General features: G+C 36.8%; 1 protein-coding gene across 1 annotated transcript in view; it reads left to right on the plus strand.

Moving 5' to 3' along the window:
* The window catches only part of KIAA1109 (KIAA1109 ortholog), a 121,415-nt gene extending 107,665 nt beyond the window's left edge, over nt 1-13,750 (plus strand). The window contains exons 74-85 of the mRNA XM_009580350.1: nt 1,339-1,476; nt 1,839-2,096; nt 3,238-3,388; nt 3,668-3,825; nt 4,350-4,542; nt 4,762-4,979; nt 5,633-5,884; nt 6,465-6,668; nt 8,133-8,327; nt 9,209-9,343; nt 11,954-12,119; nt 13,049-13,750. Of these exons, the coding sequence (XP_009578645.1) occupies nt 1,339-1,476; nt 1,839-2,096; nt 3,238-3,388; nt 3,668-3,825; nt 4,350-4,542; nt 4,762-4,979; nt 5,633-5,884; nt 6,465-6,668; nt 8,133-8,327; nt 9,209-9,343; nt 11,954-12,119; nt 13,049-13,265 (2,285 nt within the window). The 3' untranslated portion in view covers nt 13,266-13,750. The remainder of the gene's footprint in view (nt 1-1,338; nt 1,477-1,838; nt 2,097-3,237; nt 3,389-3,667; nt 3,826-4,349; nt 4,543-4,761; nt 4,980-5,632; nt 5,885-6,464; nt 6,669-8,132; nt 8,328-9,208; nt 9,344-11,953; nt 12,120-13,048) is intronic.
* The last annotated feature ends 176 nt before the right edge of the window (nt 13,751-13,926 follow it).

The following is a 13,926-nucleotide window of genomic DNA, read 5'->3' on the forward strand; positions in this document are numbered from 1 at the left end:
GCAATCAGTTGAAGGGACTACAGATCACTAAGAAAAAGTGTACGATGAGGGTTGGGCTTTGGGCTGGGTTTCTTTTCAGCTTCTTTGGTGGAATTCTGCAGTGTTTTCTTGATGTGTTACGCTGCACTGACTTGCTTGCTAAAGTTAGAAAGCAATCGCAGTATGCCCACAGCATCTGTATGCTATAGCTTCAGTAAGTCTCCACATACAGGAGTGAGCAACAAGGGAATAAACTTCAGCAGGCCACCCACTGCCCTAGTGTGAACGCTCTTTTACATCACTGTTCCATCAGAACAGAAAGATGAACAAACTCAGATTCTCATTGCTGATTCATCTCTTAATACATTCTATAACAGAGATAAACTAGTATAATAATAGAACTTTATGTTAAATTTATTCTCAAAGTTGGTTAAGCTTTAAGTTGGACCTAGTTTGGTAGGTCCAACTCATTTTCATAGTCCTCTCTTCAGAAACAGGTATTTCACAGCTCTCTTTTGTTACCTGAATAGGATAAAATCTTTTACAGACACTTGCCCTTTTTTTCCTTTTTTATATGAAAACTAGAAATAGTCTAGTTTTCAAGCAATGTCCCCATAGAGGGGAAAAAAAAAATCGAAGTGGATTATGTACCACAATTAAATGTGGTATTATAGAGATGATACACCGTGCTCATTAAAAATGACAGCTGAATCTCCTAGATCACAAGCTGCCTTCTTTGTGTTCTTCATGATTTTTTTTTTTTAATTTTTTTTTTTTTAAGTCTAACATTTGCTGTGTGTTCTTATCAATTCTGGCTGCACTGCTGCATGTCTAACTCGGTGTTGTAGTTCTGCAGTCTGTGTTCAGTTATTAGCTGTCAAATTTTACCACCTTGCCACCTGGTGCCTATGAAGCTACAGTGAGAGCTGGACTCCTGAATACTCAGGGAACCTTGAAATAAAAGTGGGGTTTAAAGATTTGCTTGTTTTTTATATTTATTTATTTTCCCCTACTGCACATGGGATCCTGTGACTTACTGGGCAAACAGCAGAATGGTTGTGATTAATCTGCCATTAAAGCCCTCAGATGAGGAGTCTGAGGCACATACAACACAAGTAGGACCCAACATCAGTTACATTCTTAGGTTCCATTTTGCCTTTATGAAATGTGGATAGTAATAATATTGGATTTGGAGAAATAGCAACACCTCAGGAAAACTATTTTTTCATTTCAGCAGAGACTGTACTGCTAGGTAAAGAAATATTTGACTCTATTGAACACCTATTAATTAGATTTGGTTACCAGAACGTGGTACTACTGAGAGTTTACAGTTGTGCATATATGCTTTTTCTTTTTCAGCTGTCTGTGATATAGGATCTGCTTCTTTTAAATATGATATGCGCCGACTCAGTGAGATTCTAGCCTTTCCAAGGGCTTGGTACAGGAGAAGCATTGCTAGACGGCTTTTCCTAGGTGATCAAACAATAAATCTGCCAGGTAAGATACTGCTTCTTATAATGAAAAAAGCCTTTTTGTACAAGGGGTTATAGTAGGAATTTTATAAACATTTATTACTTGTGTATTATTACGTATGTGACTAGATATAAATGTATTATAATTTACTCCATATGCAGTCACTCTAATTAGAAAATCCTAGAAAGAAGAAATGGAAAATTTCCGAAGTAGGTCATTAAATTATTTAAAGAGCTTATATTAATGAAGACAGTAGAAAACCTTTAGTTACGATAAATGAAATATATTTTGAAACTCTGCAAATACTTTTTAGTATACGGGAGGATATTGTTAAACAAAAATTAAATAGTTTTTCTGCCTTTCATGTGCTGCTTTTTTTCTAGTAGCATCGGGTCCTGGAACACCAGATTCAATTGAAGGGGTAAGCCAGCACCTTTCTCCTGAATCATCACGCAAAGCATACTGTAGGACGTGGGAGCAGCCCTGCCAATCTGCTTCATTTACACACATGGCACAGTCACCTAATGTTTTTAGTGAACACAATGCAAGCAGCAGTATGTCACCTGGGACAGCATCTCATAGCTTAAAGTCTCCAGCTGTTACAAGATCCAGGAGCGTGTCTGACTCTTCAGTGCCTCAGAGAGGTTAGTAGGCAATGATTTCTTCAGTTTTTTAAAGTATTTCCATCAGTTGTATGAAAAAAGTACGTTATTACTGCTTTGTAGAAAGCAACCATAAAATATTCTTTTCCACTGTGCCTGGGAGTGGAGAGTCAATGGCTTAGAGAAAGGAAAATGTCTGAAATGGATGAATCAAAGTGTAGTTTGTTAGCACACTTTCTATAAAATGGCAGTTTCTTTTACTTTACTAGAGCAGGAGTTGTTTAGCTGGGATTAGGTGAGTTCTGCAGCTTAATTTGATTGCATTGTCATCTTCTTGGCTCTCTATTCTCATCAAAGCAATTACCATGCTTTTAGTAGAGGGTCAATATCACAGCTCACAGGTGAGGTCGGTTATTTCATTTCATCTGAGACTTTGGGCATATTCTAAGAGGTCTAAATAAGGGTAGTTTCTGTATAAGAAATAAAGTAACTTCTAATTTCTTTTGCTACAAACATTATTGTATTGTATCTTATAGCACTGGCTGTGTGGAGATTTAGAAGTGTGGTGCTTATTTTAGTCTAGGAAAAATATCTGTGAAAAAAGAAAGGACAGGTATTTTGTCTATTTAGAACACTACCAAGATGTTGTATATAAACAGTTTTTAGGAGAAGACATAGCTGGAGAAGGATTTATGGCTGGTAGAGTGGCTTGTTGATAGGAAATGCAATTTTGCACAGGCTTGTAAGAGTATGGCCAGGATTTCTGTGAGAAGAGCAAGGAAAACCCTAATACTTGAAATTCTGACTTGGCACTTGTGCAAATAACTGCTACCTGAATATTCAAATACTACATTCGTTTTCTGAATATACTGGTATTTTTAAACAGCTAAATAATTAAAAATATGCTCTTGCATGACCGACTGCAAATTAAAAATCGTTTCTCTTAAAGATATTAGTAAAAATAAATGTGTAAAATAAATGTGTAAAATGAGTCAATTTCTATGACAACTAAAGCAACGCATATTGCAAAGGCTGTAGTTCTCATTTATCCTCACTCGTAGTTTTGTGGCGCTTCTTAAATATGGTATTAGTCTGTCCTTTTGTAATATATACAATGAATATATTCTGCCAGTTTTTCCCAGCATGTGGAATAATTTAAATTTTTGCCTACTTTTTTGTTTAGATACTCTCTCAAAAACATCAACTCCATTTAATAAGTCAAATAAAGCTGGAAGCCAGCAAGGAACACCATGGGAAACACTGGTTGTATTTGCTATGAACCTAAAACAATTAAATGTTCAAATGAATATGAGCAATGTAATGGGCAATACTACGTAAGTATAAAACATGTTCAAGCGTGTTTTAACAGACGGTGTTGTTTTGGGGGAAAAAAACCATTTTCCCCACAGACTGTTAACAGCCTGTTGTCTTCTAGCTTTAAAATCCTAACTTTTTCAGATTTGAACTGTGAAGCTCCGCATGAATACTGGTAGATGCTTAATCCTGAAGTCACATATGCCTAAACCACATTATTTACTGCTTTCCAGTAAATAATTTTCAGTTTCTCTTTTGACAGCCTGCAAAATTATTGTCTGTTTTCACCTCTGTTCTAGGTGGACCACCAGTGGTTTGAAAAGCCAGGGTCGTCTATCTGTGGGTAGTAGCAGAGATCGGGAAATTAGCATGTCTGTTGGCTTGGGAAGATCACAGCTGGACTCCAGAGGGGGAGTTGTTGGAGGTACCATAGATGTTAATACCCTGGAGATGGTGGGTAAGTTGGAAAGCTGTCTGGTATTAGTATATGCTCCACACAATAAATGTGAAAAACTAATGAATATACACAGTACCTCACTTTGTGAACCTGCTAGTACATAAAACCTTTAGATTTTTACTTGTGCATTCTGACCATGAAACACACTTTGAGTTGAAGGGATAGCCTTCTGATCGGAGGCTGATTCAGTCTCAGGATTGCTCTAAAATTACACTAGCTAGTTGTGCAACCCTCCAGCCCCCTTCAGCTGTCTGGACAGATGGCAAGTGAAAGATTTGATAGCACTTCAGCTCCTCCTGGCGTTTCACAAGTGCTTATGGTCTGGGAAATGCAAAACTGGCTTTGGAAAGAGGCTGGGTGTTCTGGCGCTACACCAGAGTCATGAACTCCCCGTGCATCTGGAAGAAAGCAGTGCTTTCTCAGTCCCTCTGTATCATGTGGATGGCATAAGGGTGATATCACTGGAAAAACTGCTTTTCTTATCTTTAATAGTTTATTTCTGTACTGCTTTGGTTCTATTTCAGCTCATATTTCTGAACACCCAAACCAACAGCCCAGTCATAAAATTCAAATTACCATGGGTTCTACTGAAGCACGTGTTGACTATATGGGGTCCAGTATCCTAATGGGAATCTTCAGTAATGCTGATCTTAAACTACAGGATGAATGGAAAATTAATCTGTATAATGCTTTGGACTCGAGCATCTCTGATAAAAGGTAATACTGCTTCCTGTGTTTAAAATGTATAATGTTTGAGAAGGTCAAATTCTGCCTTATATGTCTTCTGTCCAGTATTGCTAACCAAAAATGTAAGCGTCTGCTAGAAAGCAAAGGGTTCGTTGTTGTGGTGTGGTTTTTTGTTTGTTTTTTTTTTTTTTTTAATTGTCCGTAGGAAATAGATTAACTGCTAATGTTCTTGCTATTTTTAATATCTAGTGAGATATTTGTCCATGGGGACTTGAAATGGGATATCTTCCAAGTGATGATTTCAAGATCGACTACACCAGACCTAATAAAAATAGGAATGAAACTCCAGGAGTTCTTTACTCAGCAGTTTGATACAAGCAAGCGAGCTTTGTCCACTTGGGGACCTGTTCCTTATCTCCCTCCCAAGACAATGGCCAACAACTTAGAAAGAAGCTCACATGAGCAATGTAAGTGGTACAAAAAAGAGTACACTTCCCAAGTGGATGTTTTAATTGCAAAAATTCATTTGAGCAACTTTATACATGCAAGCGTATCTATTTGACTTGAAATAGTTTCTTCAGTACATTTCTCCCATAAATTTGGCCTGGCAATAACCTTTCAATGAAGAATGCAAGTATCTTGACTACCCTGCTAGACCAGGGTACAATAATGAACTAATTTATGTTATTTTGGGGTTTTAGTTAAAAATATGTATGTTTGTTTAAAAAATAAAAGACAAAAAAATCTTTTTTGCTGTTTTCAAACTATTTCAATAGAGTTGAAATAGTTTTCAAAGTCTATTTTTATGTCTATTTATAAAAAAACATTTCTACTTTGAGTAGCCGTGGAAGTGTGATGTTATTCTTACTTTCTATTAATCATGAGCTGAAACCATAATTTGTCTGAACACAACGAGTCATTGATTTCCCAGTGTGCTTGTTCAGGTACTCTTAAGCTACAACCACCTTAGATCACAAAGATGAAACAGTGTCAATGAAATAGGTTAGAAAATATCGCTCATAATTCCATGTTTTATTAAAAATATAAATATGGCAGCAATCTTTTCTGTATCTTTGTCTTTCCTAAAGTTTGTTCTTGCTATTACATGTTTACTTTCTAGTGTTGGATGCAGCCCATCATCGCCATTGGCCAGGAGTTTTGAAAGTGGTATCTGGGTGCCATATATCCTTATTTCAGATGCCATTGCCAGAAGATGGAATGCAATTTGGAGGATCCATGAGCCTGCATGGAAACCATATGACGCTGGCTTGTTTTCATGGACCTAATTTCCGTTCAAAATCGTGGGCCTTATTTCACCTTGAAGAACCCAATATTGCATTTTGGACAGAAGCCCAGAAAGTTTGGGAAGATGGTAATTTAAACCATTTCCTCATTTCTCGAAACGCCTTTAAATGAGTTTTAAGAATGTATTGATATGTAAGAAGAAATCAAAGAAAAACTTATTTTCTTTAAGTCTGAATCAAGATTATTTCCAAAAAATATATGACTTACCTAAAATAATAATCTGTTCCCTCTCTATCTTTACCACAATTTGCTTTATCTGTGGAATAATGCAAAGTACATTTTCAAATATACTAGATATGTCCCTGATAATATGCCTACAAAGTGGATTGTCTGCCTTGTTAATTGCATGTCTGTGTTTATGTAGTCCTTTGTTTCTGTGTGATGAATTTTGATGGTCTTATTGCTTATATTTGTCTTCATATTGTGAAGTTTTTACTGTCTGTAGCTGCTGAGGATTTAATTTTTCTGTCGTTTGCAAGCTTTATACCAGTTTTTAATGCCACTGGCATACTAATTATTCATGTTAAATACCTGTGCGAGGAGAGGAGAGTGAGAGGAAAAATCCTACTACCCTTACCAAGCTGCTTTTTCCATTTTTTTTTTTTTTCTTTCTCTCTCACCCCATGCTGCCCACACCTTCAATGCAGGTACTAGTGAACACTCCACGTATATTGTGCAAACCCTGGACTTTCATTTGGGCCATAACACTATGGTCACCAAACCGTGCGGAGCCCTCGAAAGCCCTATGGCGACAATCACAAAGATAACAAGGCGCCGCCATGAAAACCCCCCACATGGAGTTGCCAGTGTGAAAGAGTGGTTCAATTATGTTACAGCCACAAGGAATGAAGGTTAGATTCACGTTCATTAAGTTTTGGGATTAGTCTGCTTGCCAGGCAGTGCAGATTGAGCTGTTTAAAAGCTACTAAATTTCAAGTGGACTACAGGGAGAGGGGAATTTGAAATAATGGAAGTTGTTTCTTCTTGAGAACCTTATGGTGAACTGTGGAATGAAGCATAGCAATATGCTGAACAGCTGGGAGCATTACTGAGCTAAGTCCTTTTTCAAACTGAGCAGTAAAGCCAAAATGTTCTGTTTAGTGTACAGGACATTTATGTATCTGGCATTGCAGTAGTTCTAGTCTTTTCCTCTTTCACTGTATGCAAAAAATTTTCTTGTTTCACATCCAGTTGTGATCTTGTAACATAAGGATATATTTCACTGTATATGAAGGATTTACGGATTAAGTTGAAGTAGGAATATATTTTAGGCTTCTGTCACCACTTATGACTAACACTTGAAAATTACTCATCTGCCTAAAGCTTTTCAACATTCAGCTGCCTCTAGGCCTTAAAACATTTTGAATCATATCTTTAAATCATTGTTAATTGGAAAATAAAACTTTCAAGATAATGTTAAAAGAAATCTTAAAATACAGCTGTCACTATTTCATTCACAAACTGTAGAATCAGTAGATGATGCCAATAGAATTTCTGTGAAAGGGCGAATAGCAGATATGGCATATAGTGAGAAATGAGCAGATGATTGTTTCTTGAAAAAAAATTTTTAAATTATTGGTACACTATTCTAATATTTATTCCTTTTGAAAGACACAACAGGATGTAGTGGTTGAAGTTCACAAATAGAGGCGCTGTCTGGTAGATGTTTTTATGTAGCCCTGTTTTGCTACATCTGGAGCATTTAAGTATATAAACAACAACATTTGGTTGTTTGACCTTTTGTAGCCATGCTTTTGGGAGCATGATAAAGGATATAATCGTCTTAGTAATCATACACCAGCAGTTTTATAATGAAATAGTAACCTTTCTTAACATTTTTGTCTTCTCACAATTTTAACAACTGAAAACTCATTCAAATGATGTTGCATGTGTACTATGGTGAAAGTCTTGTGACAAAGTTGGATTCCTGGTCAACAGTGATTTCTAACAGCAATGCTGCCCCGATGAATTTAGGTATTATTTGTATTAATCGGAAACATTTATTTTCATTTTAAGTGCTACCATATTTTCAAACACAAAGGGCACACTTTGAATCTATATCTCACTTAACTTGAAAGCTCATTACTAGAACAAAGTTGTGATAGGGTGGTCACATGGATAAAATTTGGACTTTAAGCTTCCAAAAAACTAACAAAGATTCTTAGAAGTGCTTAGATGTTATGGTACTGACACTTATTTCCTCCCCCCTTCTTATTATGAGATGTATTTCATGAAAATTTGTCACCCTCTGTGCTGACAAGAACCTTTTTTTAATAAAGACTACTGAATTCAGGAATTTCCCATTGTCCATGTAGAGTTAAACCTGCTTCGAAATGTTGATGCTAACAACCCAGAGAGCAGCACAACAGTGAAAAGCTCAAGCTTGCTAAGCGGCTTCAGAGGTGGCTCCAGTTACAACCATGAAACTGAAACCATTTTTGCATTGCCAAGGATGCAGCTGGATTTTAAATCTATTCATGTTCAAGAGCCCCAAGAGCCTTCATTACAAGGTGCAGTAAACATAATTTGTTTTTTCTTCATCCAAAGCTATTTCTCATAAATGAGACGTTAAATACAAAGCTACCGTGCTGATAAGAAGATTTAGTCTGAAAATTACTGCAGCTCTGCAAGAAAGGATACCATTTCATAATAGAATGTAGAGGGAATTCTGTGGAGAGAGTGAAGATCCAGTCCAGAGACTGGTCACTATAAAAAAAACTTACTAAGAGAAATTAATATGAACACTTCAGCTAGTTTGGCTGTTTTTAGGGGGTTGGTTTTCTTATTTTTATTAAAATGTTAAAGAGGAGGGCCATTCTGAATAAAGGGAATATGAGATAGGAACCTCATTTTTATGCTCTTGTTTTCAAAATGTTATCTTCAGACTGCAATTGGAACTGGCGGGAAATAAGATTTCTGAAGGTGTAAGACATTAATGTAGATGTTTATTTTGGCTGAGCTTACTCCATACCTGATCCTGGATAATACTGCTAGATAAGTCAACTGGTTGTTTTTTTAATAGCCAAACTAGCAACATTTGCTATCAGCTTTTCTTATTGTCTAAAATCATGCATTGATAGCATAACACAAGCTAGTGATACTGCTTTAGGTTGAATTTCCACGTTGAGGATGATCAAGGTTGGTACATGGTAGTATTTCTTTATTTTCAACATATTTTATAAAATACCAGAAGTTACTCTAATGGGGAGACTGTTTAAAAAATGCTGAGGCTGCTAAACACAGATGTTAATTGTGGTCCTTCCTCTCTTTTGAGTCTCTGGTTCAGTAACAGCAATGTCATTTTCAAATGATTTGTATTCAAATTCTGTGTACTTTTATGTATACTGTATGTACTTAAAAGTGCATTAATACTATTTTTATCTGACTGTAGATACAAGTGTTAAACCAAAGGTGGAATGCAGTGTAGTAACTGAATTTACAGACCACATTTGTGTAACTATGGATGCTGAATTGATTATGTTTCTGCATGACTTGGTATCTGCTTATCTAAAAGAAAAAGAAAAAGGTAAGTTGTTAATTATGAGGTAACACTCATCTGACAATCTGCAGTTGTCAGACTATTTCATAGTAAATATTTTCATACTTTTTAATAAAGTTAATTTGTTAAAACGGATTTGATTTTAAAAAAGTTAAGCCTAACCTTGCTTCCATTGAGATCAACAGAAGTAGTATTAAATGTTTTGAAATCTGGACTTAATGCTATGAAATGATACTTGCCTCTTTTAATCACTGGTAAGTGAAATTTAACTATACAATAACAAAAAGTTTTTTCTGGGTTGTTTTAGACTGAAAGCCAAGAGGTATTTTGGCACTTCTCAAAAAGTGCAACATTGTTCAGGAATCAGCTGATTTTAAGTCAACTCCTGTAGGACTCGAAGCAGAGTAGTTGCATACAAACTTAGTGTCCTACGTAGTGTCACTACGCTGACATGCCACCATGTGCAGGGAGCTGTACTAGTATCTCTGCGTGGCACTGTGCTACACTGTGTAGGTACAGCAGGTTGTTGAAAAACAATTTGGTCACCTCCAATGCAGCACCTATGTGCAGTATGCTGCAGAGAACAGACATACTTCTGGATTTCTGTTCCTTACCCACTACTGATGAGCTTGTGCTAGTTACTCCTAAGTCGTAATCTTGCTCCTATTGTGACACCTGGTGTTTAGTTTAACTTTCTTTTTTTTAAGATGGTATATGCAGATGAAAACTGTTTTAGGAAGCTACATTACTTTTATTGCAGTCCTTCAAGACATGCATTTTTCTGGCTTCAGAATGCTTTGCTTTTCCACGTGAATATGTTCAGTTGCAGCATTCAAATTTGGCACGTGCATTCTTAAGTGATATGTGGTCTTTGCTAAGAAGAGCAAATCAAAGACAAGTGAGTTTGATGTATACGTAAAGCACGCCAAACAGCCTGATTTTTGTTGTTGCAGACTTAAGGTGAATAAACAGTGTGTTACTGAATGACTGATTGTGCTCTCTCATTACCTGAAGAGAAGGTCATCATCCAGTGGCTTTAATGCTTTACAAGTAATTATTGCCATAAGTATCTAAAACCTACTAAATTAATTAAGACTTGGAAAAGATCGGCACTGTAGGTGTTGATCATAAATAAAATTATTTCAGATGTTACATTTACTATAAGTAGACTAGACTAGACTATTTCAGTTGGAAGGGACCTACAACGATCATCTAGTCCCACTGCCTGACCACTTCAGGGCTGACGGGAAGTTAAAGCATGTTGTTATGGGCATTGTCCAAATGCCTCTTAAACACTGCCAGGCTTGGGGCATCGACCACCTCTCTGGGAAGCCTGTTCCAGTGTTTGACCATGCTCTCGGTGAAGAAATGCTTCCTCGTGTCTGGTCTAAACCTCCCCTGGCACAGCTTTGAACCATTCTCACAGGTCCTGTCACTGGATACTACGGAGATCAGCACCTCCCTCTCCACTTCCCTTCCTCAGGAGAGCAAGTATTATATAATTCTATATTATGTCAGATGAGATGTCATCACTGAAATTAAAAGCTGCTTATTTGAAGTTTTACAACTTCAGATCTTAAATTAAGATTTTTCCAAATTTTGCCACAGCAATCCTGCTCTAGATTCTCATTTCTGTACTTTTTTCTTTAAAGGCTGCCACAAGAGTAATGTAACATGGTAATGTACGCGTAAACGATGAGTTACCACCACAGTGAAAGTAATATATTTTGCTTTTCTGGTGTGTGTGAAACTCAATGTTGTGCGTAGTAGTTTGCATGTACTACTGAATTGTATAGAAAATGTAACACTTATTCATGTGATGTCTCATGATGTGATGTATAAATGTAACACACATATGATGTAGAATGCATTAAATTCAGTATTTTGAAAGTTTATTTTTATAACTAACCATATCAATTATGTGTAATTGTGTACAACAGAGCTAGGAGTGCTTCCTAAAAGCACTTCATAGTAAAATGTCCAACAGGTGCAGAAACTAACAAAAGGGGAAGATAATTATTTTTGGTGGAACTTTGTAAAAAAAATTTGTTTTCAAGCTATCTTAAATCAAAATTCAATCCTAATTCACAGATTTGTTTTTATTTTTAAAAATACGTTGTTTGGAGGGGAAGGAGCTGCTGTTCCTTTTCTGTATCCCAGGACTTAAACTGAAGTAAGAGCTGGGTTCAGGTTCTCATGATGCCTTTGGACAAAGATTTAACTTAACCATTCCCCCACCATCCTCCTCCTCAGAGACTACTCTGTCAATCTAAAAAAATATTCTAAACTAGGAGCGTGTCTGAATTTTGCTTATGGAATGTAATATGCTTTGTTGAATGCCATGATGAATTTGAAAAAAAGCCCCTGTTTATGGATGCTTTGGGCTGGCAGAGAGAAGGAAGAATCCCACATTCCAGTGTTATCCAGTGTCTATTACGGTTTTCATAGGATATTTTTTACTAGCGCTTTGTTCAAACTGAAACTGTTTGCCAGAAATTCTGTAAAACTGAAACACAAGGTGGTTCTCTCTTTTTTTGAGATTTGTGCTTTTGTTTTATTTAAATGATGTACAAAGAGAATTCAAGTGAGATGCTCATGACTGACTGGTGTGGGGTTTTCCGTCTCTCCATTTTGTAGCAATTTTTCCTCCTCGCATTTTGGCTGCTCGTCCAGGGCAGAAAAACTCCGTTGGTGTTCTGGAAGACAGCTCCACTGACAAAGAGGCAGAGGAAAGCATTACTTACACTACAGTCGACTGGAGAGAATTTATGTGCAATACTTGGCATTTGGAACCCACGCTCAGGTAGCAAGCAGGCTTATCTGCTATCTCTTTGTCTATGCATTTCATCTGTGGGTACTGTCCTGCAAACGACAAGTGTTTCTAAGTTGATGCTGTTCAGCTCTTAAGAAGATCAATCACGTGTTACAGATTTGTCTTTGGTTATTAGTGCTGCTATGAAAGATACCTGCTACAGGACATGACAAAAGCTGGATAACGCAATTCTCTATTACATCAGTTAACTTCTAGATTAGAACTTAGGCAGATTAAAGATATTCTTGGAGGCTCTTCAAAATTAGGATACAGTAAAATTAAACTCATTAAGGACCACAGATTACTGTGTTTCACTCTGTCCTACAACAGCCCATTCACTTTCTGCCATACAGTTTTTCATCTTGCAGTTCTCCAGTTTTAGTTCTTCCTTAAGCAGTCACCTGGAAATAAAAAAGCACTATATATATTAGTTGCTATATAGCAGTTTAAACTTAGCACAAAGAAATAGTGTGTATAGCAGCAACTCACTGCTCTCAATATACACTTTCAATCACTGAAATTGCTTTTTCTCTGTGTCAGGGTTTGTTTGTTTTGTAACCTCTGCTGACACTGCTGGAGCACCTAAGTGTTCATTCACATATCAAAACAACACGTCAACCCAGGCCAAACAAATCTTGACAGTTGGCATTTTGTGTTAGCAGTAATAATAAATCAATTTAAACATGATCTGGAGGGAGCCTGGTCTGGTTTTTTTGCCTCCTTAAGCATCCTCTTCCTTTGAGAGGACGTTCCACTGGTCACCTTCAGCTTATCTGTATAAATTAAGTTTGAAACAATGCCTGTTGGACTTATGTTGGTCAGCAGTAACAATGGTAAAAATAGATGGTTTTTTTTATACAAACGCCAGTTGCTATATTTATATGTTTGAGATTGAGTCCGCTATTTATTGGGTTTTTTAGATTAATATCCTGGACTGGGAGAAAAATTGATCCCGTTGGTGTTGACTACATCCTCCAAAAGCTGGGCTTTCACCATGCAAGGACTACTATTCCTAAGTGGCTGCAGCGCGGTGTCATGGATCCTTTGGACAAAGTTTTGTCGGTCCTTATAAAGAAACTTGGTACTGCACTACAGGATGAAAAGGAAAAGAAAGGAAAAGACAAAGAAGAATACTGAAAGTATAATGTGACAACCGTAATTCCGTTTGATTTTATCAAAGTGTTTTTTTATTGTATTTTAAGAATTTAAATATGGTTTAAAGAGAAACCTAACGGCTTTTTGCTACTCTATTTAAAACTTACATTGTGAGTAACTGTTTACCGTGGTACATGATACCATTCTGTATTTGAAGTTACTGCATGATGATGACCAATGTATATTCTGTGAAGGAATAGCTGGAACACTGTAAATCTGCTCCTCAGCGTCCACTGTTTTATTATGTGCAATATGATTCCTGCATCTTTAAAATACTTGCAGATTAACTGTGAATTTTCATAAACTTTGCCCTAACACAAACCCCTCGTTGATGTGACTGGTAATTGATTTGTCAATGTAGACTTGTGTAAATTATATATATACATAACTTATGAAACTGTGATTGCCTTAGTGCTAAAAATCATTAAGTTTATTACACTTGTAATAAAATTTAACTTCTGTACAGGGCCTTTTTGTTGTTGTTCAACTTCCTTGATTAAAAAAAAAAAGTGTTTTAAGTGTAACTTAGCATCGGGTATCATTTAAGTGAGGTGACTCCGAGAGGCCGTGCGCCAGGGGCGAGCCCGGCCTTCCCCTCGGGGCGCTGCAAAAAGGCGACGCGAGCTCCCGCCGCCTGCAGCCA

This window comes from Fulmarus glacialis, unplaced genomic scaffold, assembly GCF_000690835.1.
Source record: "Fulmarus glacialis isolate BGI_N327 unplaced genomic scaffold, ASM69083v1 scaffold24716, whole genome shotgun sequence".
Lineage (NCBI taxonomy): Eukaryota > Metazoa > Chordata > Aves > Procellariiformes > Procellariidae > Fulmarus > Fulmarus glacialis.